The following is a 26,609-nucleotide window of genomic DNA, read 5'->3' as shown; positions in this document are numbered from 1 at the left end:
CGTACCTTGGTTCTCAAACGCCTTGGTACTCGTCCGTTTCGGCTCCCGAATGCCACAAACCCTGAAGTGTTCCAGTTTGCGAAAGTTTTTTGGAAGCTGAACGTTCAGAGCAGCTTCAAATTTGAGTTCAGGAAGCTCCTGCAGCCAACTGGAAGCTGTGCTTTGGTTTTCGAATGTTTTCAGAAATCTAACGGACTTCTGGAACGGATTTCGTTCGAGAAACACATTACGACTGTATTTGGATGATTAAACTAATGAACTGTGCTTCCATCTGTTTGTTTCAAACCTATGGAGAAATGCAGTCTTGGTGTTTGGTTTTCTGCCAAATGCAAAGGTTATTTCAGGTGTGTTCCTCATTGCTTCGTGTGCAGTTAATTAGCTACTCTGAGCTCTCTCTCCCCCTTTAAAAAAGAAACTTAAAGTCAGCAAAACCTGCAGGTATATTGTGCTGAAGAACAGCTTCCAAGGGCCAAAGTAATCGGAGAATACAGCAGAACTGCCAAGCAAAGGGCTTGACTGTGCTCCCCTTGAATTAGCAAAGCTGCCTGTGCAACCTTGCCATCTTCCTCCTTGCTCTCCTTGCAGCTCACAGTTGTGTAACTGGCCAGACTTGTCAACAGCCGCTCACCTGTGATGATCAATAAATTACTTACAGGGAACCAGGCCAAACTGGGAAGGTACTTCATTCAGGGTCCGCCCCCGCCCCTGCTTCCAGGCTATCAAAGAGTCAAAAGTAGAAATCAAGGTCTAAGTTGATGGGTGATACGGCTGCCCTAGATTTATTTGCAAGGCAAATATTAAATAGGTGTGGCTTTGCAAATCGCTGTGGCTCTGTGCCAGGGACAGAAACACCCTTTCCATTTTTACACACACAACTGCCCTCAAGGCCTAACTGTATCTCGCACAATTCGTGAAGCAGGATTTCCTGATATTTGACCCTTTGCCTCAGGCTGTTTACATGATAGAAAAATACATTTTGCTCCACTGCCACTATGAGCTCCATGGACACAGGTTCGAGAAACAGGCACCCAACCCACTGCCAAAGTCAGAAGAGGTAGTCAGACCTTTAGGGAATATCATAAAAGCAAACTGGGGTGAAGACCCTCTAGGAACATGGCCGCAACCACAAATGCTGGACTTAGATGTCAGAAACTCAAGTTCAAATCCCAGGCACAGCCCTGAAAGCCCAGATAGTAGAAAGGGGTTCTCTTTCATCATCACACACACCTCTAGGCTACTCAGAGGATGAAAGGAGGTAAAGATATAGTGAAGCCCATCTCCTTGGAAGAAAACAAATCAATGTCTAGAAGAAATGCTTGCCTGTAGGATTAAGGGAGCTCCATGAAAGCTATAGCTGCAAGGACGTGTGATGGCTTTTACTTGTTTTATTTTATTTTATTTTTTGCTGCCTTGTTGACTGTTGCCCTGGACTCCTTTGGGAGGAAGGGTGAGAATCAAAATATTAAGAAATAAAAATCTGATCATCGTTTCTGTTTTAAAAAGCACTTTATACCATCTCTTTGATGAAAAGTAAATATATATTTTTAAAAAATTACTGCACAAATACTTTCCATTATTAAAAAAGGAATCCCAATGTAAAACTCCAATTTGCTTTTTTTATATCTGAGTAGCTGTGATAATTTACAATATATATATATACCTGTATTTAAAACCCATCAAGGAGGCATGCACTCTCCAGTCCCTTTTGACGATGTAGAATTAAGGAAAAGGAAAGTGGAATGATAAAAGACAGGTGGGTCATCGTTATTTTGGTGTTACTCTTCCAGCCTGAACTTGGCTAGGAGAGGGAGATGGTCAGAGGAGATGGTTTCATTGGGAAGCCCATTGACAGCCCAGAGATCTTTTTCCGTCACCAGTGATAATCGGCCAAGAAGGTTCAGGCGTCCGTCAAAGGCACGTTCAGCTCCTGCAACAGAAAGAAGAGGCTTTCATCAGGTGCCTGTGGACAATCCAGAGGTTTGAAGAGAGGTTCATAAGCACGTAAATTACATCACAACTGAGCTGGCACCAGGGCCTGGATGCATCATCATGCTGTTCTGAAATAAGCAAGCAGGGAATCACAGTTCCTTTATTGGTCTTTACAGACACTGCATTCTGGGGAACTTTCAAGTCAATGTAAACAATACTGAACATTTATATGATGCTTTCAAGTAAGCGCTTCACACACACTTCCCCACAACTTGCTCCCCTTTAAATATTATGGACTTTAATGCCCTATTCCTGACAATTGGGTCATGCTGGCTGGGGCTTATGGAGGCTGTACTCCAACATCAGGCTGGGGAAAGCTACATGATCTACTTATTTCATAGTTCAGTGTGTTAGGCACTCTGCCACACCAACTCTCCAATTAACTCCCAGGTGTGTGTGTGTGTGTGTGTGTGTGTGTGGAGTGTGATCCTTCCCCAAATATAACATGGTTTACCTAAGGTCAGTTTCATCACTGGGTTGAAATCTGAAGTGAGAACTTCTTTGTTCGCATCACAGTCTCTTGGCCAATTATGTCCTGCTAGTTCTCTTGATCACCCCAGTTTAAACAAACACAGACTTAACATTCCATCCAGTGGATTTTGCAAAGATGCATAGCACAGCAACCAAGACAAGCTTCAGTCCTGACTTATCCACCAAGGAGATCAGCTTGAAGGCACTTTTAACATTATGGCACCATCTGGTGAGCTTTTGCTGTAACTGCTATTGCTTGATTTATTTATTTTTTAAAGAAGTAGTAACCTTCCACATGGTACAATGTTGTCAGGTAAAATGCATGTAATAATTCCAGGCTTTGCCACACTGGAATTGTAAACTTTAAAACAAACAAACTGGTCCTGTGCCTTTTCAAGCAGCTTGATCTTTAGAGATTAAATGGAAATGTGGTATCTCTTAGTAGTGAGAAGCTCTACTTGCTCATCTCTATAGATCCAGTTTATGTTAAATGCATAGGAACAGACTGGGCTGGTTTATTTGTGATCCACTGGAAAGCCTGAAACTGAACTGTGTAGGGAGGGAAGTCAGCATTACAAAGACAATGATGCAAAGAAGATCTGTTGGTGCAGGCTACAAATGCAGGTAGTTAAGTGGTGATAAATCTTCTGGTAGAGAATCCAGCCTTGTCTGAGCTAGCCAGGCAGCTTCTATATTAAGCTGTGGACTGAGCTGTTTGTTCAGTCAGCACTGAAAATCAAGAGAGGTCTTCTGTCCGAATCAAGTCCCTTCTCTTAGTATTAGCATTTTATGAATGTGGGATAAAGAACATCTGGAAGCGACAAAGCCACGTGTGTTTTTGTGTGGGTGCTTTAAAGAGGCTCTACTGTACTAGAAATTTTTGCTCATTGTGCAGACTGGGTGAGCACCTAGCCAATCATTAGTCACCTATCTCGCTCTAGAGTCACTTGCCTGGTTCTGAAGCTGTGTTCTCCTTTGCTGCAGAATAGAAGATATAATCCACAGTGACTGCGCTCCTGGAGTGGCAAGTGGTGACTTCTGGGGTTCCGCTGTCTGGCAGATAATGAGTGTAGGCCGAAGACAAGGGAAAACTGTGGTGCAAATATGTGGGTGACCTAAAACGGGAGAAGTGTTTCAGAAGTCACCAGCGTCTGCTGAGACAAAGGATCACAGATGAGGCCATGCTTACACCAGGTTACTGATGTTTCAGATGTTCCACCCACAATTGTCCATCTGGCCCAGAGCTGCTCTGTTTTCTGTACCTAAGCCCCACACTTTGACATGACAATCCAGACTGATAATGCTATTGCAGCAAGGCAGGGCAAGAACAACGCAATTGTGAGCCACGATTGTTTAACAATGGAAACATTTGTCCTGCTATTGCTCCTCATCCACTTCATAGTGGACATAGCCTAAACCATGTCCTTCATACAATGCTGTATTTTATTCCTTTGTTAATTTTATATCCTGCCCTTCCTCCCAAAGAAACCCAGGGTAACAAACAACAAGAGATCAAACAATGAAAAATATCTTAGAAATAGTATCCAGTATCTTAGAAGCAATTCCAAAGACCCAGTTCCCATATTGCACAGAACAAAGCCTCTAAGACAGCATCTGCAAAGTTTTGGTGCAATTATATTGCCAAGAATTATATCCAGGTTAACCTACAGCTTTGCTCAGACCAAAGGCAAAACCAGTTTAGTAATAGGGGCACAAGACCTGGATGGTGTGCTCCCCTTTATCCCATCAGCATGGCCATAAGGAGATCGGAAGCATTTACTGTTGCATCCAAACCAGGCCAAAATATGGTTGTAACTATGGTTTCTTTGAACAAGCCAACTTTGTACTGGGGGTTGGTCTTGCAAACCATGGTTAACCCTAACCACCATATGTTGGATATTCAAACCCTTGCCAGTTTGCAAATTTCCAATTTCTTCTTCCTTGGTGTGTTGGAGGATGAAGTAGGGAGTGCACATATAGCATTTTAGTGAGTAAAACTTTCAGCTCTCTGTTTATACAGGTCCAGAGTTGTAGTAGCTGATGCCTGCAAACAAGCTGACAACCGCAGTGATGTCAAAATTTACCGTTTTGCCACTGTTACGACCTCTTCTGAATTTTCCAAGCTTCCTTCTTTAGTCTCTTTTCTCTCTGGAAAAAACCAACAACAGCAATCATAGAAGCACAGGAAGCTGCCTTATACCTGATCAGGCCATTTGTTCATTGAGTCCAGTATTCTCTAGTCTGCTTGATAGCAAAGCCACCAGCAAGACATCTTCCACCCCTGTTTTGTTATCTGATCCTTCTATAACTGGAGATGGCAGGAATTGAACCTGCAAAACAGGTGATCTGTGTATGAGCTATGGCTCCTACCCTATAATGGGAGAGTGCACACAGAACTACAGCTGCTGCTTATCCATTCAGCCAAAAGTTGCTCATGAGTTGACCTGCAGATGAGCGCTTGGGAAGAACCAATGTGACCAGTCAACTCTACTAAAATCACTTCTAAGGCTTTTGTAAACATCCACAAAAACTTTTCACCCACTGATGAACTCCCAATGACTTTATATTTTTAGCTTCTCTGGGGTCAGACAGCGCCTGTAGGACTTGAACTGCCAGCATTATGTGACTGAATTGCTGAAATGACACACGAAGGAACTGTTAGGTTAAATTCAGCTGTAAACATCTGAGGGGAAGTAACCTTTTGGGAAAACACTCGGGTTATCTGCTCTGAAATTTACCTCTTTCTTTTTCTAGCTGCTTCTGTTGCTCCTCATACATACAGTCCTGAGAAATGCCGAGGCTTTGAGGCCAAATGGGGATAGTGAGTATCCTATTGCCCCGTGGGGACTGTTCCTGGCCAGACACCTTAAAAAGCAAGAAACAAAACAAAACAACCAAAGAGAAATATGTGCATTTCTAGAAGATGCCCAACAGTGATTTCTGCTGTAACCCAGAACCCACCTACATAGAAATCATTTACATTACAAACCTAAAAATGTCAACTCAGAGGAAAGCCCCATTAACTTCAATTGGACTTACTTCTAGATAAAAGATTTTAGGACTGTAGTCTTAGGTTCAGCCATCTAGCTTGCAGAGCTATTTCATGGCAATTCATAGTTACCGTATTTTTCGCCCTATAGGACACACTTTTTCCCCTCCAAAAATGAAGGGGAAATCTGGGTGCGTCCTATGGGGCAAATGCAGGCTTTCGCTAAAGCTTGGAGAGCGAGAGGGGTCGGTGCGCACCGACCCCCTCGCTCTCCAGGCTTCAGGAAGACATCAGCAGCCTAGGCAGCCCTGCAGGAGTTCCTGCAGGGCTGTCTAGGCTGCAAATAGCAGCCTGCTTCCCGGAGCGCCGGGCGCGCTGAAAGCAGAGCGCCTGGCGCTTTGGCAACACATCCGCAGCCTAGGCAGCCCTGCGGGAGTTCCCGAAGGGCTGTCTAGGCTGCGGATAGCAGCCTGCCGCCCGGTGCGAGGGGCGCCCTGAAGCAGAGCGCCCCTCGCGCTGGGCAGACATCCGCAGCGTGGGGAGCCCTGCAGGAGTTCCCCGCAGGGCTCCCCACACTGCGGATAGCAGCCTGCCACCCGGCGCGAAGGGCGCCCTGAAGCAGAGCGCCCCTCGTGCTGGGCAGACATCCGCGTGGGGAGCCCTGTAGGAGTTCCCCGCAGGGCTCCTCTCGCTGCGGATAGCAGCCTGCCGCCCGGCGTGTGGGGCGCCCTAAAGCAGAGCGCCCCTCGCACCGGGCAGACATCGGCCAGCCCCACAAGCTCGGGGGACAGCAGGGAGGCGCAGCGCCACCATCCCGCTGTTCCTTGACCTGGTTCGGTTTCCCCGACCTGGTTTTGGGGGGGGGGGGAATAAAGGAAAAAATTTTTTCCTTTATTCCCCCCCCAAAAAACTAGGTGCGTCCTATGGGACGAAAAATACGGTAGCTTGGGATTTTAGCCTTCAATATAAACTGGCATGATATATTACCTTACTATTCACTCTCAACTCTGGATCAGTTTTGAATGTTAAAGAGCACCTGTCTTAACACAAATCCTTTCAATGACCCAACAGTTTATTTCTACTATTGTGAGAGCTGCCACATTTATTTTTAATTTTTGGCTTCCCATTTAGCCACTTTTTGAGCCATAAAAGAACTCCTGCGCCACAAGTACTCAGTTTTGGAGTCTAGTTGGTGAGAGAGCTGGCAAAAATGTAATTACTTTACATTTATTATGTGTTTGTATGTTCCTATGTGTGTGTGTGTGCGCATGCGTGTACACACACACACACACACAAATTGGTACCACCCTTATTTCATGCAAAAGCAACTATGCTCCAGATGATTTTTAATTTACTGTGCTACCAATCAGCTGATCAGCAGCACCTGCAAATCGCTATGAAAAGCACTCCACAATACTCTTGGGTCTTCCTTTGGAAAGAGGCTCAACAAGACCAAACTATCAGCTGACTGATGAGTCATGTGGAGTACTTTGCAAATTGCTCTGCAAGATCCATGTGGGCAAAAAAGGGTCACCTGATGCCAGGAGACATCAGGTGATAAACAAGTGGGTGGCCCCATTAGCAACCTGTCAGACCTGGCCCAGAAGGGGCAGGAGAGAGAATGATTCGGTCTGCTGGTTAAATGCAGTTCACCACCAGTGTTAAAAACTGAGATATGAAAGCTAGGAGCTAAATGGCAACTTAAACATAGGGCCTTGGAATGTCTTCCACCCTCCTGTGGGCTGAAAGCTCCAGAAGATTATTAATGGCTGCAACCAACTACTTCCTAAGAACACTGTTTGAAAACCTCATACCTGCACTGGCTTTGGACCACACAGCATATTTTAGAAAGAACAGCAATGCAAATTATCATCATGGAAACCCCACAATGTTACAGGGGTGGGTGGCAGGGACATCATCTTTTGCGTGTTGTCTACCCATATATTTTTTTTCTTTACACACCAACTTGAGAAATGGCTACCTACTTTCCCTATTGCCAGTCCTTCGTAATTCAGCTTGCCTTCCCTTAAGAAATTGTACAGGGGAGAGTGAGGGACGGAATTGAAGTCCCCGCAGATGACGAGGGGGCAGAAACGCCCGTCTTCCTGCATAGCCACGCTGGTAATTTCCGCCAGCAGCATGGCAAGCTGGGTGAGCTTGATGTCCCCCCGCCTTGGGTTATACAGCAGGTGTGTGTTGGCAATGCAGATGGCGGCCGAGGGAGCCTTGCAGGAAAAAAGAGGCTGCAAGAGAACCACCAGGCCCACGTTATCTCTGTCCAAGAGGGGGATGTTGCGACGAAAGAATTCCACTGGATTCGAAGAGAGGAGATGGAACTTGGAGGCCTTGAAGCAAATGGTGCAGCCATCTGGCTTCCTTCCTGTCCTCATCTTGTACTCACAATGATAGCCTGGGGAAGGGAGAAAAAAGGTGCTTCAAAATGTGTCTCCTTTATACTCTTAAGTACACATGTTTAATATGTTCTGGTCCATTGGGCTGTATGCCGGGGATGGGGAACAAGTGGTCCTCCACAAATTGTTCAATGAAAACTCCCATCAGCCCCAGCCAGCGTAGCCAATGGTCAGAGAAGGTGTGAGTTGGAGTCCAACATCTGGAGAGCCACAGCTTCCCCGTCCCTCAGCTACACAGCAGGGGTGGGGTGGGTCTACCTCTTATAGCAGGGATGGGGAATCTCCTGCCCAAAGGCCAAATATGGCATACGAGGCTATTTCCACCAAACCATGCACACCTGCCCCGTACCTGCACATCAAGTGTGCGACAGGTGAAGATGCAACTGGATTGGCTGTGTGACTGAATTCATTGTGAGGAACTCGATTGCACAGCCCACCCCTTTGGAAAGCAGGCTTGAAGTCATCACCAATCAGCTGACAGGTGGTGACTTCAAGCCTGCTGATTCACTGCACCTCAAAGCACTGTGATTATCCACAGAGGTCCCAACCCTGCCTGCCTGTCAGATTTGGCTTATGGAGGGTTGGGGAGATAAGTACATGGTCTACTGGCAAGACTGTACCTTGGTTCTCCCCATACCTTCCTGCTTTCTGTCTATTTGCTCATGGAGATGGGCTGGGGTTAATATGGCCAAAATCAGTGGACTGTAAGGAGGTTAGCTGGGGAAAGCGGGGTGGGTAGGTGGTGGTTTGACATATATTACTGGACAGTTTATACCTAAGGCTTCCAAACTTGGCTTGATCTCTATTCTGTAGTGGTCTTCTTGTACCTCTTGCAAACAAAGTACCTATTGGGAGGAAAACAGCTGATCAACAAGTAGCATACTCCCCAACATGACTAGGCTGACTTTAAAATTTTAGAAACTGGCTTACAACTTTCAATAACATTTCTAAGAAGAGATAATAATGGTAATACTGCAACTGAAAATAATTTCAGGTTATTTAATAGTAAAATTATGTATTGTTAAGAACTGGGTATGATTCAGGCAAATTCAAGCATTTTCAAGCCACGCTGATTCCTGAAGAGCATGGTTAGCTCTGGCAGTGAAATCAACGTGCCTTTAAAAGGAAGATTAACGTTATAAACCGATGCATGTCTTATTGGAAGTAAATCCCATTGTATTTCATTCAGCCCAAGGCTGCAATTTTATATTCACTTGAACTAAAAATGATTTACTTCCAAAGAAACATGCAATGGACTGGGCTGTAAGAAAATAAGACCAGGTTAAAAAGGGTTGGTTTTTTTAGAAGGAATCTGAATGGAGAAACATGGCACCAGGTGCATGTTCACTATACCTAAACATGAAGTGCATGAAATAACCACATGCTCACTTATGGCAGGTGTGGGAACTTCTTGGCCTCTGGATGTTGATGAACTACAATTCCCATCAGCCTCAGCAAGCATGGTGAATGGCCAGGGATGATAGGAGTTGTAATTCAGCAACATCTGAAGGGCCAAAGGATCCTCATGCCCGGCTTACAGTCTGTAAAAGATTTGTCCTCCTATGGATTGCTTTTTTATTGGCAGCTATGAGGTTAGCTTCCCACTTACATCTGCATCCAGCCGTTTGATGTCTGCCAGAATGTTGGGAAAACGATAGTTCCAGGCTAGCACATGCCGTTGGCAGTGTCTATACAGGTGAGAGTTGCCTTCTAACAAGTCTTGGGAAAGGATGTTGTACGACATCACGGTGAAATCAAACTTCTCTAGTGTGTCTTGATGATCCTGGTTGATCGGCTTATCCTCTTCAAGGACCTTCATTTTTTTACTTTGCTGGCAAAAGTATTCCCAGTGTCTCTTGACCACACCTGCTGAAACACAACAACCAGGCCAGGAGCGGCGGATTGTTTGCATTCATACTTTTGACTTGAGCTTTTAAAGTTCTGTACAAAACAATTTAAGTCCTGTTTTGGGGAGCCTACTAATTAAATATGAACTGTCCAGCTCTGCATTAGGGCCTGTTCCCCTTCTGAGATCAGGTGTGTACTGATCAGCGAGGCAGCCTCCTTAGTTGTGGAGCTCTGCCTAGGTACTCCTCTGCTCAGACAAATCTAGGAGGTAGCAAGCTAAAGCCTTTTCTTTTTGATAATTTTGTTGAACTGCTGTATTTTTATCTCTCTTTTGGGAAAGCTTTCTGAGGGTAGGGGTATAAATGTTTAAAATATGAAAAATAATTTTAAGTGTTTCGTTAAGCAGGACTTCTAGTAATTTGGCAATAACATTGGCACTTAGTACTGTAGAGTTGGAAGGGACCCTGAGGATCATCTAGTCCAACCCCCTGCAATGCAGGAATATGCAGCTGTTCCTTGCGGGGATTGAACCTGCAACCTTGGTGTTATCAGCACCATGCTCTAACCAACTGAGCTATCCAGGCACTTCTTTAAATAGGAAGTAGAAGACTCCCTGGAAAAGACCCTGATGCTGGGAAAGATGGAGGGCACAAGGAGAAGGGGACGACAGAGGACTAGATGGCTGGACAGTGTTCTCGAAGCTACCAGCATGTTTGACCAAACTGTGGGAGGCAGTGGAAGACAGGAGTGCCTGGCGTGCTCTGGTCCATGGGGTCATGAAGAGTCAGACATGACTAAACAACTAAACAACAACACTTCTGTTATTGAATTGTTTAACAGCAATAGTACCAAAAGAGACCCATCTCTCTTAGAAGTAGCTTTAGTATATAACAGAAAGTAGGAAGAAAATAATAACAACAAGAAAACCCTGGGATAGCAATAAACAGGACTCTGTTGAGGAGTGGAATTTAACATAAAAGTTGTAATAAACAATTTGCTGGATGCAGGCAAATGAGTGGGCTGGTGGAAGATGGATTCTTCTATTTTGTGATTAATTTTTGTTGGTGAAATTTAATTGATATGCTACCTGTATGTTCTATTTTTGGTACTGAATTGCTGTTGAGTTGCTTCAGCACTTCTTTATGTTTGAAAATGACACATAAACTGAATAACAACAGATACATTGCAAAAATGCCTCCCTCACCAGCCTGCTTGGTCTCCATACTAGCTGTGAAGAAATGGAAATATCTTCTTCCATTTATTTCCTGCACTTCCTCCCAGAGGAGCACAGGGTGGCAAGCACATGATAAATGTGCCAATTAAAACATCTAAAAACAATTCAAGATTCCGACACAGACTGGGAATGATCTTTCCTTAAAAGGTTTGTTGAAAGAGGAAAGTTTTCAGTAAGCGCTGAAATGACAACAGAGATGGTGCATCTCTAATATTTAATGGAAGTTATTTCCAAAGAGCAGCTGCCACAATACTAAAGGCCTGATTCCTGCACTGTGCGGAATGGACATCTTGATAAGATGGTACCTGAAGGAGGCCCTCACCTCTAGAGCACAATGATTAATTGGGGATATAAGGGGTGGGGTGAACTTTTGTGCTTCAGAAACAGCATAAAGGTGTCAACTGGCAGCAAGAAAATGCAGCAGGCTGGTGGTGGAGGACACAAAATAGTAGGATAGAATGATCCATTCAGCATTCACCAGTCCACTTAGTAGAAATATTATTATTATTAGCCTAAAAGACGTAGCTCAGTGGCAGAGCATCATCTGCCTTGTATGCAGATGATTCCAGGCTCAATCCCTGGCATCTCCAGGTAAGACTGAGAAGGATTCCTGCTTCAGCATGGAAAGCAGTGAAGTAGATGGACCAATGAATCACAGAATTGTAGAGCTGGAACGGACCCTAAGGGTCTTCTGGTCCAACCCCCTGCAATGCAGGAATCTCAGCAAAAGCATCCATGACGGATGGCCATTCAACCTCTGCTGACTCAATATAAGGCAGCACCCCATGTTGCTAGTAGCTTGTGTACCCAAGCAGGATATGAAGGAGGGGCCTTCACCTCCTCTCTGGCAGGCCTGGAAGTGCAGGCAACAACAACAAAAATGATCACTCTAGTAAATTTTGTTGGCTTATATTATCAGCTGTTGTCAACAGTGCAAAAGAAAGGTGTGAACAGCTTATGGACCATAAACCATAAATATGTGTGGTTTCTGAGCAAGTTGAATTCAGCATATATAATAATATCACACTTTTATCTCATCCTTTTTCCAAGGAATTCAAGGCACCACAAGAATCCGATGAGGTAGGTTAGGCAAGAGACATTGACCGGCTCACTGAGTAAGCTCCATGGCCGCGTGGGGACTTGAACCAAGGCACCCCAGACCCCATGGCCTCTCTTCTCTCCTAAATAAGTAACACAACCCTGTAAATATTAAGAGCAAAGGATCAAGGGAGTGAGATGCCACCATACCTCTTGGTTCTGGAGTGCTTCTTTCTTTACACTGAGGTTGAGGCAGAGACCAGGATGTTTCATCTGAAGGTGAGGTACACAGTTTTTCATTAGGGCTGTGACAAATGTCCTGATCCCCACTATGTCTTCTTCGCTTTACACATGGCTCATCTCCCTCAGCTTTCATTGTAGAACAGAGATGAATGGAAGAGTTTTGTACAAGGCTAGGAAACTGTGTGCTCCAGAGCTGAGGAAGCCTACAGCTCCCTGGGCAATCCCAAGGGTTCAAGGGTGAGTAACAAGCCCCAAAACAGGATGCGGTTCTCTTCATATGCTGGAAAGCTTGACCATCCCGGAAGAGTCTTTGAGCAACATTCCAGTGGCAAACCCAATCTCTGCCGAGCCTCTGTACACGATGGGACAGCATGGGATATCTGGAAAGAAAGCAGTGTTAGGAAAGATCCTTTGCTGTGAGATATACAGACATGACAACTAGACAACGGCCTTGTTCTTACTGCAACACACTAACATGGCTTCCTGTCTGGAAACTGCATCCTCCTGGCTGATCTCGGATGCTGCAACATTACACTCCTCCATTACTTGAAGTCTGTAATTGGCTTTATCCTCAAATTACAAATATTTAATCTCATTACAAGGGACGCGGGTGGCGCTGTGGGTAAAACCTCAGCGCCTAGGACTTGCCGATCGCATGGTCGGCAGTTTGAATCCCCGCGGCGGGGTGCGCTCCCGTCGTTTGGTCCCAGCGCCTGCCAACCTAGCAGTTCAAAAGCAAGTAGATAAAGAGGGACCACTTACCAGCGGGAAGGTAAACGGCGTTCCGTGTGCTGCGCTGGCTCGCCAGATGCAGCTTGTCACGCTAGCAACGTGACCCGGAAGTGTCTGCGGACAGCGCTGGCTCCCGGCCTATAGAGTGAGATGAGCGCACAACCCTAGAGTCTGGCAAGACTGGCTCGTACGGGCAGAGGTACCTTTACCTTTAATCTCATTAAATAAGGAAGGGCATTACTTTTTCTTCAGGAGAAAAGAAACTCTGTCCACTAGCTATGATCCAGGTCTTGCTTTGGTCTCTTAGATGTCTCTACCAAAAACACATTAGGCTGCAGCTTTATGCTGCTTTGTGTTTCCAGGTGTGGTTGGTTATGACACAAGGCTGAACAGTTTTGTCATACAGAACAGGCTTCCTCAACCTCAGCCCTCTAGATATTTTTGGCCTACAACTCCCATGATCCCTAGCTAGCAGGAGCGGTGGTCAGGGATGATGGGAATTGTAGTCTCAAGACATCTGGAGGGCCGAAGTTGAGGAAGCCTGATATAGAAGCAGCAGAAGTGAAACAGAAAGCACATAGTTTGAGAATGACTGGCAGATACCGAACATATTCACTAATGCTCAAGTTCAATCAGCTACTAACTTGTTTACACATCCATGGCCACCATATCATTTAGTAATAACCTTGCCCTGAAGCTTCCTATGCTCCTGTGCCTTTTTAGTTGATCCCAGAAAGCTTCACTCCTACCCTGATTTTTACTTTCTGATTATTTTATTCCTAACACATTACACAGCTACCTGCAGTGTTTATATATTTTAGATCTTATACATATATATATATATATATATATATATATATATATACATACAGAAATATCAATGGGCTTATCTCTGGACTCCTCATTAATGGACGTTTTCCAGTCTAAATGTTTTGTCAGCAAAGCAAAATGTGTAACACTGAAATCCTAAGATCGTTTATTTGTTAGTGTGTATGTATACATACATACATACAAGGACATGAAGGCAGCAATCCTCTCCTGTTGTTTGCTCCTAGCATCTTAATACTCAAGAGGTACACATTCTGCATATGGAGGTTTCACTTAGCTATCATGATCAATAGCTGTTTAGACTTGTATTCCAAAGAGTACTAAGTTCCAGGGTATGACTGAAGGCACTTTGCTGAAGCTATGCAGATCTGGGTCTGATCAGTGCCAAGTACAGTAATTGAAAAACACATGCATGCTGCCTTTCATGACAGAAGAAAGGCTGGGTGCAAATGTAATTATTTGAGCAACATTTACACGAAACGATGATGTCAAGCGATATATAAAGTGTCGAAATCAAAAAATGTCCCTCTTTCTTTCACGGGAGAGGTAAGCACAGGAGGCCCTAATCCTCCTCACTGCCACCCTTTGAAACCAGGGTGGCAAACCTGTGGCCCTCCAGATGTTGCTGAACTCTCTTCACCCCCTGCCACACTAGCTGGGTCCGACAGGAGAGGCAGTTCAGCTACACCCGGAGTGCCAAAGGCAACACCTGCCTTTCAGCCACGGGTGGGGAACCTGTGGTCCTCCAAATCTTCAGAACCTAAGAGGAGCCTGCTGGATCAGGCCCACCGAGTCCAGCATCCTGTTGTCACAGTGGCCAACAGCGTGGGAAGCTCAGGAGCAGGAAAATCAGCGCTCTCCCCACAGGCAGCCTTCAGAAGGATGGTGTTTTTATATTGCAAGCCGCCTTATGATCCGCAGATGAAAGGCGATATACAAATTCCGTAATAATTCTGACACTGAAGGCGGAATACAGGCACCACGAGCTTGTCGAATCCCTCCCATGTTGCCAGTGTCGGCCAGTGGTCGGGGGTGATTCGGAGGGCCACAGGTGGCCCCCTCCAGCCTTAGGCCGCCCACCCCGGCTGAGCCGCCGCAGTTACCTCCAGGGGGGACACCTGCCCTCTGCTTTGCCAGGCCGCCCCGGCAGGTTCTCTGCTCCCCGCGCCGGCCCCGCAGAGGGCTCATCTCAGAGGGCCGTGGCCGGCGGCTCCTTCACCACACGCGCTCCGGGTCCGGCTTCGCCCGCGCAGCCGCATCCAAACAAGCCGGACTTAGCGGTCGCCCCTCCCCTCCTCACGTAACGAAGGGCGCTCTCGCTTTGGCTTCCGTGGGGGCCCATGGGACTTGTAGTTCGTCTTCCGCAACAGACGCTGCCCTCGCCGACGGACTCATAGATTTATAACTAGACCTACTGAACACGAAAGACTTCCGGGTTCCTTTAGACTCTTCCCTTTAGAACCTGCGGCGATATTGCGCGAAAACGGAAAGCTTCCACTTCTCCTCTGGCGGAGACCAAAAACTTTGCTTCGTTGTTTTCTATCAGTTGCCATTTCCGTGGGACCAGTTCTACTCTAAAGGCGAGTTTGGAAGCATCTTTAGACAGGACTCCACACTCTATTTTTTCCTATCTCTATGGTCCGTGGATAAAAGTCGTCGTAGAACAATTCAAAGAGCGGAAGGCGGGGCGAATAATCTCTCTCTCTCTCTCTCTCTCGGGAACCATCTTTCTTAAGGGCAACATTAACGCCTCCGCCGCCATTTTTGTGCAGGGAAGAAAGGCCCTGAGGGGGAATATGATGACAACCGGCCCGGCTTGGTACTGAGGCGGAGAGAGACGCCATGCCGCTGGTCGTCCTCTGCGGGCTGCCGGGAAGCGGCAAGACCCGGCGCGCCGAAGAGCTGAAGGCGGCGCTGAGCGCCGAGGAGGCCTCAGAGCGGCGCGTTTTCGTGGTGACCGAGGCCGACTTGGGCGCCGGCGGCGGGGACGGCGTCGCCCGGGCTGCTCTGAGGGCGGAGGCCGAGCGCCTGCTGAGCCGCCGCGACGTGGTGCTGGTGGACTCGGGCGCCGAGCTGAAGAGCTTCCGCTACGAGCTGTACTGCCTCAGCAAGCACGCGGGGACGCCGCACTGCGTGCTCCTGTGCCCGGGAGGCGCCGCCCGCCCGGACCGGCCTCCCCTGGAGCCGCCCGACTCGCGCCACCGCTGGGACTGGCCGCTCTTCGTGGCGCCCGCCGACCCCGCCGAGCCGCTGCCTTGGCCCGAGATCCGCGCCGCCCTCTTCCAGCGCCGCCCGCCGCCGCCCAACCAGTCCACGCGCTCGCAGCCCCTGCAGGCCGCCGGCTTCCTGCACCGCCTCGACCGCCTCACGCAGGCCGTGCTGGCCGCCCTCATGGCCGCCCAGAGGAACGGAGCCCAGCCGGGCCAGTTCGTGCCGCTCGCGGTGGACGGGCTGTCGCAGGCAGGCGGCGGGGAGCCTCCGGGGCTGCTGCTGACCCGGCCCGTCAGCCTGGCGGAGCTGAGCCGGCTCCGGAGACAGTTCCTCAGCTACGCCAAGATGCACCCGGGTGAAGGCGAGGGCGACCTGCCGCAGCTTGGAAGCATGTTCCTGCAGTACCTGGGCCGCAACCTCCAGTGAGGAGGGGCTGGAAGCCGCCGAGCCGAAAGGAAAGCAAGCCCGAGGGGGACGGAGCAGGCGCGCCGTGGGATTTGGACCGCCCGCTATGCACGTGCAGCACGCAAGACCCGAAAGAGCCTCCCCGACCATGAAGGGAGTTTGTCTGCTGCTGGAGTTTTTGGCCCTGGGTCGACTTTGCCGTCTAAACCCGAGAGAGGAATGCACCTCCTGCCTCTCATTTTAAGTGTGTCGAACTGGTCCGAAACCGATCTTGGCAAAAGGGGGTCAGGATTATTGTAAATAAATGAGTTTTTCCTCTCCGCAGGTCACACACCTGTTTATATTTTAAGTTGCTCTTTTCGTTTTTGTTACGCTCCCTTGCTGCAGGCGGGGTTGGAGATGCCCCTTGGGAGATGTCTAGGTCCCTTTCAGTTCTACGATTCTAGGGTTGTGTACATGGTTCATGTACAGCACACTAAGGGAGCTGGTATCTGGTGGCACAATGAGTCAGTGTGTCAGGTTGTTTTAACAGAAGGTTGGTGGTTTAGGCCCCCTGGAGGGACACTAGATGACTCTCAGAATCCTATCCAACTACAGTTCTCTGACTTGAGAAACAGTAGCCAGTCTAAAGCCATTCAGTGTGATGCTATTGTGGTCAGACGACGATTCTGATGTAAATTGAGTGTGATCCCGAGAGTTTCTTAATCATGGATTGGACACAAACCCACTACAATCAACTGCTGGACTGTGTGTTGCAGGACCACAACTCCTGCTATTCTTAACAGACAGCTACTATTGCCTTTTCCAAGAGTAAAACAGAAAGGATGAGCATCAGGGCTGGCTCAAGATATTTGGTACCCTAGGGGGATTATATGTATACTGCTTTTGTAGATTTAGTGTTTGAAACTTACCTTAAAAGTTATTGTTATGCTGTTTTTAATAGCAAGCTGTCCTAATAAGGTATTGGGAGGGTGGTGTATAAATAAATAAACCCACATCCTACTTAGTAACATGGAGCATGGTGCGCTCCCATATGAACTGCACTGAAATGAATGGGAATTAAGTGCTCCAGTCCATTTCAGTGAGACCCTCTTGGGAATTGCTCATAGTTCATTTGCTATCACTCTAGAATGAATTACTATTTGCCATGGGTGGCAACTTTTTAAGGTGTCACTTTTATTATACCAAAGAGATGCATCAGTGCCTCTAGTGCGAAAGGGAATATGCTGTGATTCTTTCCAGGGGCCAATATCACTTTATAGATTATGCTAATTAAATACAATCTAAACTATAAATATCTACCTAGTACTGGTAAGGAAATAACATTAAATGTCAGTTTTATATTGACATTGTGAATGCAAACTGTACACCTTGACAATATACCTGAGGGAGAGATGGAGGCTGCTGTCCTATGCACACTTAGGAGTTTGCCCAATTGAACAGGTGGCAATCTCTATGCACAATCACATTGGGAGTGAGTCCTGTTCAACATATTTATTTATGTAATGCTCAATGTCAGAATATGCTTCTAAGTAGTTTGCAAGTATAAAAACCAATGGCGCATAGTGGAATAGCTCAGTTGGTAGAGCACAAGACTTAATCACAGGATTGTGGATTTAAGCCCCACATTGGGCAAAAGATTCCTGTATTACAGGAGGCTGGACTAGATGATCCTCGTAGTCCCTTCCAACTCTACAATTCTATGACTTAAATTTTTAAATAAACATACACAGAACCCAGTAACAGAACAACCAAATGAGTTCTAACTAGCTAAAAAACTCACCTTATGGCCATGATGCGGTTCCACATCTAGTTCTACCTTTAAATGAAACAATAGTTGGCGAACTGTGAGGGCAGAATTGGTCCTCTTGGAACCAAATCACAATTGCCATGGAAACCTGTAGTGCTAGACCTAGAACTTTGGAACCATTGTTCTATTGTGATCACACAAAATACTAATCTTAATCAGTGATGTGGGTTTTCCGGAAAATTTAGAACTGGAGATTTTCAAATCAAATCAAATCCGTTTATTGTGAGGACCATGCCTGTGCACAAAAATCAACACTACAATAGTTAAAAATATTAAAATTCATTACATACTATGCCAACAAAACCATCTTCCCACAAAATAGAAAAGGAGGGAAAACGGGCAGTGAGTTAAACAGACAATGAAGGGGTCTTTACATTGTCGACCATAAATCTTTCCCTGGCTTTCATGGCCTTCATCACAAAGACCGCTACCACATGGGTAATGCGTGGGTTTGCATCAACTAACAAAAAATTTACTCTATCTTCAGGACTGGTTATAGAGTTGGGTATAATTTGCAGCAATGTGTCTCTAAAGCCCGAGTAAATGGGGCAATAGAGGAAATAATGTGTAAGATCCTCTTTAATTTTCATAAGGCAAGGACATAAACGATGCTCAACTGGGGTTTTTGTGTATCTACCGGTCAGATAAGCAGTTGGCAATGTTTGAAACCGTGCCATGGTGAAAGCTCTCTGAAGGGTGGGATCAGTGATCTCCACCAAGTAGTTGGCACAGGTTTTGACTGCTTTTACTCGTGGGAACCAGTAGGAAAACCCAGAGTTTTTTATCTTGGTGGAGTCCAAAAAGGCGTCTTTTTCAAAGATCCATTCCCGAACTTTATCAGGGCTCCACAATTTGAGAGTGTTAAACTCAGGTAGGTTGTATCTGGACAGAATGTCTAGTAGACTTTTATGCCAAGTGGTATTATATTGTAATGATACAAAGGCTTGTTTAGCCAATAGGGTGTTCGGGGCATCTATGAGGTTGGTGAAAAAACGCAAGAATCTTAAGTGGGCCCTGGCAGACACAGAAGGTAATCCTACTTCCACTCTTAGGAGAGCTGCCGGAGTACTCTGAGGGAGGCCTAGAATTCTTCTGAGATAAAAATTTTGGAAGATTTCAAGCCGTTCTAACAGCTTCTGATTCCATCCCCAGAGTTCTACTCCGTATAACATCTGTGGAATCACTTTTCCAACAAAAGTTTTTAGTGCCGGGGTCACCAGTTGCCCTCCCCTCGAATAAAAAAAGGTGAGCAGAGCACCAGTTGTCCTACGTGTTAGAAGGGCTACAGTCTTGAAGTGGGCAAGCCAGCTAGATGTAGCTTGGAAAGTGATACCAAGATATTTAAAGAGGAGACATTGTTCAATTTTGTGTTCATCTAGAGACCATCTAAATGTGTGGTGAGCTCTAGTAAATACCACAATTTTTGTTTTATCATAGTTTATCTTTAGAGAGTTTTGGGAACAATAAGCTGCGAGTCCCTAACTGGAGATTTTTCCTAAACAAATTAGGATAATTTGGATCTGGATTGTTTTCAGTCTGCATCAGAAAGTTTTCTGATGAGAGAGTGATCTAATTCATCATTTTTGCTTTGTTTGTATTTACTAAACAAAACAACTTTGAAATTGGTTACCTAATAACTGTTGAGCTCCTTAGAGGAAAGGTGGGATATAAAGGTAATTAGAAAATAAATATAAATAATATATAAATAACAAATTATTGTTAAATGAACTCTAAACGACCCTTACAAGTTCTGTGCAAGTGGTCTTTGGAGGAATAATAAATAAAAAAGACATTACTATATATGTTAAATTATGCAGCTAATGAAACTATGGCAAAATACATTAAAAAATCAGAGTAACGTGATTTACCTCACTGTTCAGTGCATGATTATGAAGTGGTGGCTTTGATTGACATTAATTACTCTTAAGTGCATACCCAAGGGGGTAGTATGTTCACAGTTAACATGTGACATCAAGATTTTAACTCATTACCTATACCTGGAGATGGCTTGACCAAGGTACTCCACGCTCTGGTAACTTCCAGATTGGATTATTGCAGTGTGCTTTACATGGGACAACCCTTGAAGACAACTCAGAAACTTCAAGTAGTCCAAAAGTGCAGCGGTCAAGTGGCTGGGGTTGCCTTTAGGATTTACATAGCCCCTGTCCTAAAACAGCTGCATTAGTTTCCAGGTTCTTTCTGGGCCTAATTTAAGGTGCTCACACTAATGTTTAAATCCAAAAGGCTTATGTCCCAAATTTTTGGGAGACTGCCCCCTTTAAGATTAGAGGGAGCGGTCTCTTTGTAGCTCCACTTCCCTTAGAAGTTTGAGGGGGTGATAGCCCAGGAGAGGGCATTTTCTGTGACAGCTCCTAAATTGTGCAGTTCCCTCCCCACAGAGGAGTGTCTGGCATCTTCACTGTACAGTTCTCAATGACTGCTGAAGATGCATCTCTTTATCCTGACATTTGGTACCTGGTGTGTATGTGTGTGTGTGTGTTCCAGGGCCCACCCTATTCCCATGACTGTAAATTGTTCTAACCCTTTTTAATGCTGAGTTTTAAATAGTTGTAACCGCCTCTGGGACCTCCTGTTGAAGGGTGTGTAATATAGCGAGATCAGTAATTGCTTATTTTTATTTCTTTTGAAAATTTCTAACCAGTGCCTTTACACAAAACATGGATTTCTGGATGGTGTACATTAAAATCAAGTATCAAAACAGTATTGAAACAATTTTTAAAATAATAAAAATAATAAATTGAGCTGAAAAGGAGTTAAAATGAAATAAGTCTGTTGCTTTAAAAGGGAGTACCTAGCTGAATGGCAAATAAATCAAGTGGCAAGCTATGGATGTGGATAAACAGTGACCTAGTAATCTAAAAACACACACCTAGTTACAATAACTAACTGAATTTGCAGCATTGTTTTATGTATAGGACACTGGCTAAAATGTGGGCCTTGGACTGGGGAGTCCAAGGTTCACATTCTCACTCAGTGGATGACCTTGGGTCAGTAACTATCTCTCAGTCCAACCTGCCATACAGTTGTGAGGATAGGAGGGAGAGAACTATAGAGTGTACAGTATATTTCAATCATTGCACAAAAGGTAAATACTGTATAAGTGCAATGTATATTTATTGGTAAATAGACCAATAATTCCTAAACTAGACCTGTCTGTATGGCTGTGGGCTTCACACCTGACCATAGCTGTCAACGTTTCCCTTTTTTAAAGGGCAATTCCCTTATTCCGAATAGAATTCCTCGCAAGAAAAGGAAAAAAGTTGACAGCTATGCACCTGACATGTAGTGATCAAGCTTCAGTATAAGTATTGTTTGTTAATCGATTCTTGAATACAGACTTCTGTTTCCACCCTAAATCATGATTGAAGTACTGGACCCAAACTAACAAAATGATTTTCAATAGGGACAGATGTCAAGTTATACACTCTCCAGTGCTGAGAGTGTGACCTCCAAGCAGTTATGCTCCAGCCGTTCCCCACCTTTAAAACTCAACATACTGCTCACAGTGTTCACATACTGAGATGCGAAAAGAGGATTAATAATAGGTGCATAGAAAATAGCACATCTGAGACCACAAAAGCCTTTCTTCCAGAGGACAAATTGTAGTCTGTAGCTTTTAGGGAATCCTTTGGAAAGGATATGCACTTCCTAAGAATGTCAGAAGAGCTCTGCTGGATCAGGCCAAGGGCCAGCCTAGTCCAACATCCTGTGGTTGACCACAGTGGCCAACCACAAGCCCATGAGATGCCTGCAAGCAGCACCTGAGTTCAACAGTGCTCCCCACCCCTACAGTGCTTTCCCAGCAACTGGTTATTCAGGGACATAAAGCATCCATGACAGATGGCCATCCAACCTCAAAAATACTAAACATTCTATAACCTTGGTAGCTATGCGTAGATGTAAGAAGTCATAAATGCATGGACGTAGTCAGGATTTTTGCTGGAGGGGGTTAGACCTTTTGTTAGGGGGCTGCAGAACTTCAGTTTGCCACGTATTTTTATTGAATTTTATTGATGGGAGACAGCTGCCTCTCCCAACCCCTGCCCCGGCTACACCCATGCATAAATACAGGGCTTAATTCAGTCTTGGCATCGTTTTTTTCAATTGCAAGATTAAACCCTGGCATGTAGGAAATAAAAATAGATTTAAACTGCCAGAGCAGGTGCAGAGTCTATTTCACTCGCCACCACTGAATAAATACAGAGAACTGATGTGGCCTACTGGCTAGACATCTGTCCTGGATTTACTAAGTGGTCTTAAGTCTCTCTCTTAATCCCCCCCTCTGGGAATAATAATACAGATCTTCCTTGTAGGGTTGTTGTGCATAGGCCTACATCGAGACAGTGTGTATGCAACATGCCAGGAACATGAGAAAACGCTGCATAAAACGCATCATTATTAGAAATCATGACTCAGGGTTAAGACTGCACATTTACGCACCGTTTTATTGGGAGCAAGAAGGACTTACTTCCGAATAAACATGTTTAGGCTTGCGGAACGAGCGCCCCCAGAAGCGGAAGAGGTGGTGGGAAAGGACAGCAACCCGGAGTCTTCGTGCTACTTTCTCTCAAATTAAACTCTGAGCGGAGGAACCTTTTTTCTCTCGATCCTGAAAAGGGTCGCGCGCGCGCAGTCATTTCATGCGCCCCTGGACGCTCCGGGAGACAACCCAGGCGGCCTGACTCTGCCGGCGCTTCTCCTTCCAAGGCGTGTGTGGGTGGGGAGGCTCCATCCCGACCCCCGCAGGAAGGATCGGGCAGGGCGGGTGGGCGAGGAAAGAGAGGCAGGCCGGCGAGCTGAGTCGCGGGGGCCGCCCTCGCCTGCATCGCGCGCCGGATCCACGCGGAGGAGAGGAGAGGCGCTGCTTTAGCGGCTGCCGCCGCCGCTCCCTCTCTCCCATCGCTTCCGCCGCCGGCTCAGGCCTGACCCGGGAGTGGATCTTTGCAGCAGCCTGGCGGCGCTGGGCGGGCGCCGAGGAAGCCGCGGCCTCCGCACCTCCTGCCGGCCCGCTGCAAGCAAGGATGATCTCCCCGCAGGGACGAGGCGGGGACGTGGCCCGGTTCTACACGGTCACCGAGCCCAAGCGCCATCCTCGGGGATACACCCTGTATAAGGTCACCGCGCGGGTGAGTGAGCCTCGGGAAGAAAAGGGAAAGAGAAAGAGAAACGGGAAGGCCGTCTTCCGTGCAATCTTTGATTAGGTTCGGGGGTGACGAGCGGGATCCTTCCCCTTCTGATCTCCGCCACGGGCAGGGAGATCCCGGGAGCCTGCTTGCCTGCAAGTAGGCAGGTTGTCCGTGCGGCTCGCGGGCAGCGGCATTCCGGCATCTACCGAAGCCGGAGAAGGCAGAATTGGAACCCAGGGCCTCTTTTGGCAACGCCCGGCGGGCATCTGCTTTTGCCACAGCGCCGTGGCCTCTTACAGGGATGCCTTTGCTTGTCCTCTCTCCAAGCAGATGTCCGTATCTCTCCCCCCCCCCCCCCCAATCTGCTGAGAGGAGTGAGTGGGCGGCAGAGAGAGAGCATTGATTCTCTTTCTTCCGCGACGTCTCTATACATTTTCCCTCGCTCTATAGCAGGGGTAGGCAACCTAAGGGCCGTGGGCTGGATGCGGCCCAATCGCCTTCTCAATCTGGCCCGCGGACGGTCTGGGAATCAGTGTGTTTTTACATGAGTAGAATGTGTCCTTTTATTTAAAATGCATCTCTGGTTATTTATGGGGCATAGGAATTCGTTCACACCCCCCCCCCGCCCAATATAGTCCGGACTGGCCCACGGCTGGATGAGTTGCTGGCCCCTGCTCTATAGGATGGAGGGAGTCGCATTTCCACTCAGACCCCACTCCAGAAGTACCCAGTTTGGGGGGTAGGAGGGATCATGGCATCTCCCTTCCATCTCAGATCCTCCTCTTCCCTCGTTTCCATGCATGTGGGTTTTATCTGGAGGGGAGGTCAGCATCCTCTATCTTCAGAGGAGTGGATGGGATGTAGGAATAACACTGCAATCCTCTGCATGCTTAACCTGGGATAAACACTGCCGAACACGGAGGGACTGGCTTCTTGCACATTGGGTCAGGGATGTGAGCTTCCCCCAGTAGAGATGTGTTGTGGGGAGAGAGCCAAAATCTGCATTGTGTAAGGCTAGGTCAGAAGGGACAGCCATCGCTATAGGTGTAGAGATGGGAAGCAGTTTGTAGTTGTGCCTGATTTATCGATGGGCCTGGTTGTCCAAAGGGCAACAGGAGGTTATGGTTTGATCTGGGCTTCCAGCTCAAAGGGCAGAGCCAGGTTTTGATGGTGTAGTAGCACTCATTTGTTTCCTAGACCTGGTCCTTGAGTACAATGCAAAGAGACCATGTCCTCTCCTCTGTGCTATTGAAAATGAAGGAAGAGCTGTTTTTTTGCACAGATGACAGCCTAACTCAAATGAAAGCCAAAAAAATTAGTCATATTTCCCATGTCTTGACCTTCCCACACATATTTTAACATTGCCCTAAAAACATTTATTTGAGACCCAGTGTGGCATAATGGTTAAAATATCCATCTAGGACCTGGAAGATGAGGTTTCAAATCCTTACTTGGCTCTCTGCCACACCTCCCTTTCAGGGTTGTTGGGATTAAATGACAAGGGGGAGAACCATGTCAGGAATTTGAGTTTCTTGGAGGAAAAACATGGGATATAAAAGCAACAAATAAGTAATCAATAAATAATAGATTGGCACCTATCAGAGAATAGCCTCTTTTGAAATTCCGTGCTCCCTTACGTCTCTGGTAAGAGACAAGGGCTCATTCAGACATTACTTGGGAGAAACCTTCATCTGCTAAGAGTCTTGGACTTTCAACTATCTTCTCCTGCATTCCAGCCCACATTCTCACTGCTGGGAGGAAGTAGCATTGTATGCAGGCTATACTGGTGTTAATTTAATATATTTATTTTGCAAGGTTTATATATCTTTTAACCTCCAAATGGTTTCCATAAAATACTCATTTTTATTTTATTTTATATTTTTAAAAATAGTATCCACCTGATTCCCTATCTGTCCTTGGAAAAAAATGTGAGTTTTCAATCGTGATGACGGAGATACTGCAGTCAAATAAACCTGGTACAGCCTGGATTAGATGTTGCATTCTTTTCCTTTCAGTAGTTATTACAACACTTGTGTGTGTCCCAAACTGTGGTCTGTGGACAACCTGTGATCTGCAGGCTTCCATGGCATGCCTGCATTAAGTACGTTTCCGAGCACAATTCAAAGTGTTGGTGCTGACCTTTAAAGCCCTAAACTGCCTCAGTCCTGTATACATGAAGGAGCATCTCCACCCCCATCATCCAGCCCGGACACTGAGGTCCAGCGCTGAGGGCCTTCTGGCGGTTCTCTCATTGCAAGATGTGAGGTTACAGGGAACCAGGCAGAGGGCCTTCTTGGTAGTGGCGCCTGCCCTGTGGAACGCCCTCCCAGCAGATGTCAGGGAAATAAACAACTATTTAACTTTTAAAAGACAACTGAAGGCGGCCCTGTTTAGGGAAGTTTTTAATGTCTGATGCTGTATTGTTTTCAGTATTCAGTTGGAAGCTGCCCAGAGTGGCTGGGGAAACCCAGCCAGATGGGCAGGGTATAAATAATAAATTATTATTATTATTCATAATGATTTTACATTGCATTACTATTGCTGCTTTTATTTCTTATATATTTATTTTTTTGTATTTGATTAACATAAGAAGAGCCTGCTGAATCAGGCCAATGGCTCATCTAGTTTAGCATCCTGTTCTCACAGAGGCCAGCCAAATGCTCATGGGAAGCCTGCAAGCAGAACATGAGGGCAACAGCAGTCTGCTCACTTGCAGCTCCCAGCAATTGGATTGACATCATGGCTAGGTATTAATTGATAGCCTTCTCCTCCATTGACTTTCTCTACTCTTCTTTTAAAGCCATCCAAGTTGGTAGCCATCACTGCCTTTTGTAGGAACAAGTGCCATAGTTTAGCTGTGTGCTGTATGAAGAAGTACTTTCTTTTATCTGCTCTGCTCCTCCTAACATTCACCAACCTGCTACTATCAAAGGTGCACTGGTTTAACAAACATTTAAATTCTAATTATAACTGCCTCTACTTTTTGCATCTTGGTGCCCATTTGACTCCTACCTTATAATTTTTCTCCTTTGTATACTTGCCAACTAGGATTTCGCTTTGTGCATCTGAGGATGCTTCAGCCCATGATTGTGTTTGTTCCAAGAAGTTTGTTAGCCTTTAATGTACCACAAGTCTCTTGGGCCACACCTAAACCCTACATTTAAAGCCAATACCACTTTAAACAGTCATAACTCCCCTCCACCCCAATCCTAGGAACTGTAGTTAAGGGTGCTGAGAATTGTTAGGAAACCTT

General features: G+C 46.2%; 3 protein-coding genes across 7 annotated transcripts in view; 2 read left to right on the top strand and 1 right to left on the bottom strand.

Annotated features, from left to right (window-relative positions):
• Nucleotides 1–1,487: 1,487 nt before the first annotated feature.
• On the bottom strand, nucleotides 1,488–18,401 carry ANGEL2 (angel homolog 2). 4 transcript variants are annotated; one of them, XM_081854796.1, is made up of 9 exons: nucleotides 18,183–18,401; nucleotides 12,191–12,603; nucleotides 9,470–9,726; nucleotides 8,636–8,705; nucleotides 7,435–7,859; nucleotides 5,199–5,325; nucleotides 4,545–4,608; nucleotides 3,412–3,575; nucleotides 1,488–1,927 (listed from the first exon to the last, which is right to left on the bottom strand). In XM_081854796.1, the coding sequence occupies exons 1-9, from the start codon at nucleotides 18,206–18,208 to the stop codon at nucleotides 1,776–1,778; spliced, it is 1,698 nt and encodes a 565-aa protein (XP_081710922.1). In that variant the 5' UTR covers nucleotides 18,209–18,401; the 3' UTR covers nucleotides 1,488–1,775. The 4 variants fall into 4 exon arrangements, with proteins under 4 accessions (XP_081710922.1, XP_081710919.1, XP_081710920.1 ...); XM_081854793.1 differs by having other exon boundaries at nucleotides 1,488–3,575; nucleotides 9,470–9,729; XM_081854794.1 differs by lacking the exon at nucleotides 18,183–18,401 and adding an exon at nucleotides 14,887–15,179 and having other exon boundaries at nucleotides 1,488–3,575; nucleotides 9,470–9,729.
• KTI12 (KTI12 chromatin associated homolog) lies at nucleotides 15,199–16,748 on the top strand. Its single transcript, XM_081855013.1, has one exon. The coding sequence runs from the start codon at nucleotides 15,626–15,628 to the stop codon at nucleotides 16,418–16,420; it is 795 nt and encodes a 264-aa protein (XP_081711139.1). The 5' UTR covers nucleotides 15,199–15,625; the 3' UTR covers nucleotides 16,421–16,748.
• Nucleotides 18,402–22,697: 4,296 nt separating the features above from the next.
• The window catches only part of RPS6KC1 (ribosomal protein S6 kinase C1), a 96,475-nt gene continuing 92,563 nt past the window's right edge, over nucleotides 22,698–26,609 (top strand). For both annotated transcript variants that reach the window (XR_014154534.1, XM_081854563.1), the window contains exon 1: nucleotides 22,698–23,356. Coding sequence is in view for 1 of the 2 variants with exons in the window: in XM_081854563.1 (XP_081710689.1) it covers nucleotides 23,252–23,356 (105 nt within the window). In the remaining variant the exon portion in view is untranslated. The remainder of the gene's footprint in view (nucleotides 23,357–26,609) is intronic.

This window comes from Podarcis erhardii (genome assembly GCF_964252035.2).
Source record: "Podarcis erhardii genome assembly, chromosome: 3".
NCBI classification, from domain to species: domain Eukaryota; kingdom Metazoa; phylum Chordata; class Lepidosauria; order Squamata; family Lacertidae; genus Podarcis; species Podarcis erhardii.
This window is presented reverse-complemented; position numbering and strand designations above follow the sequence as displayed.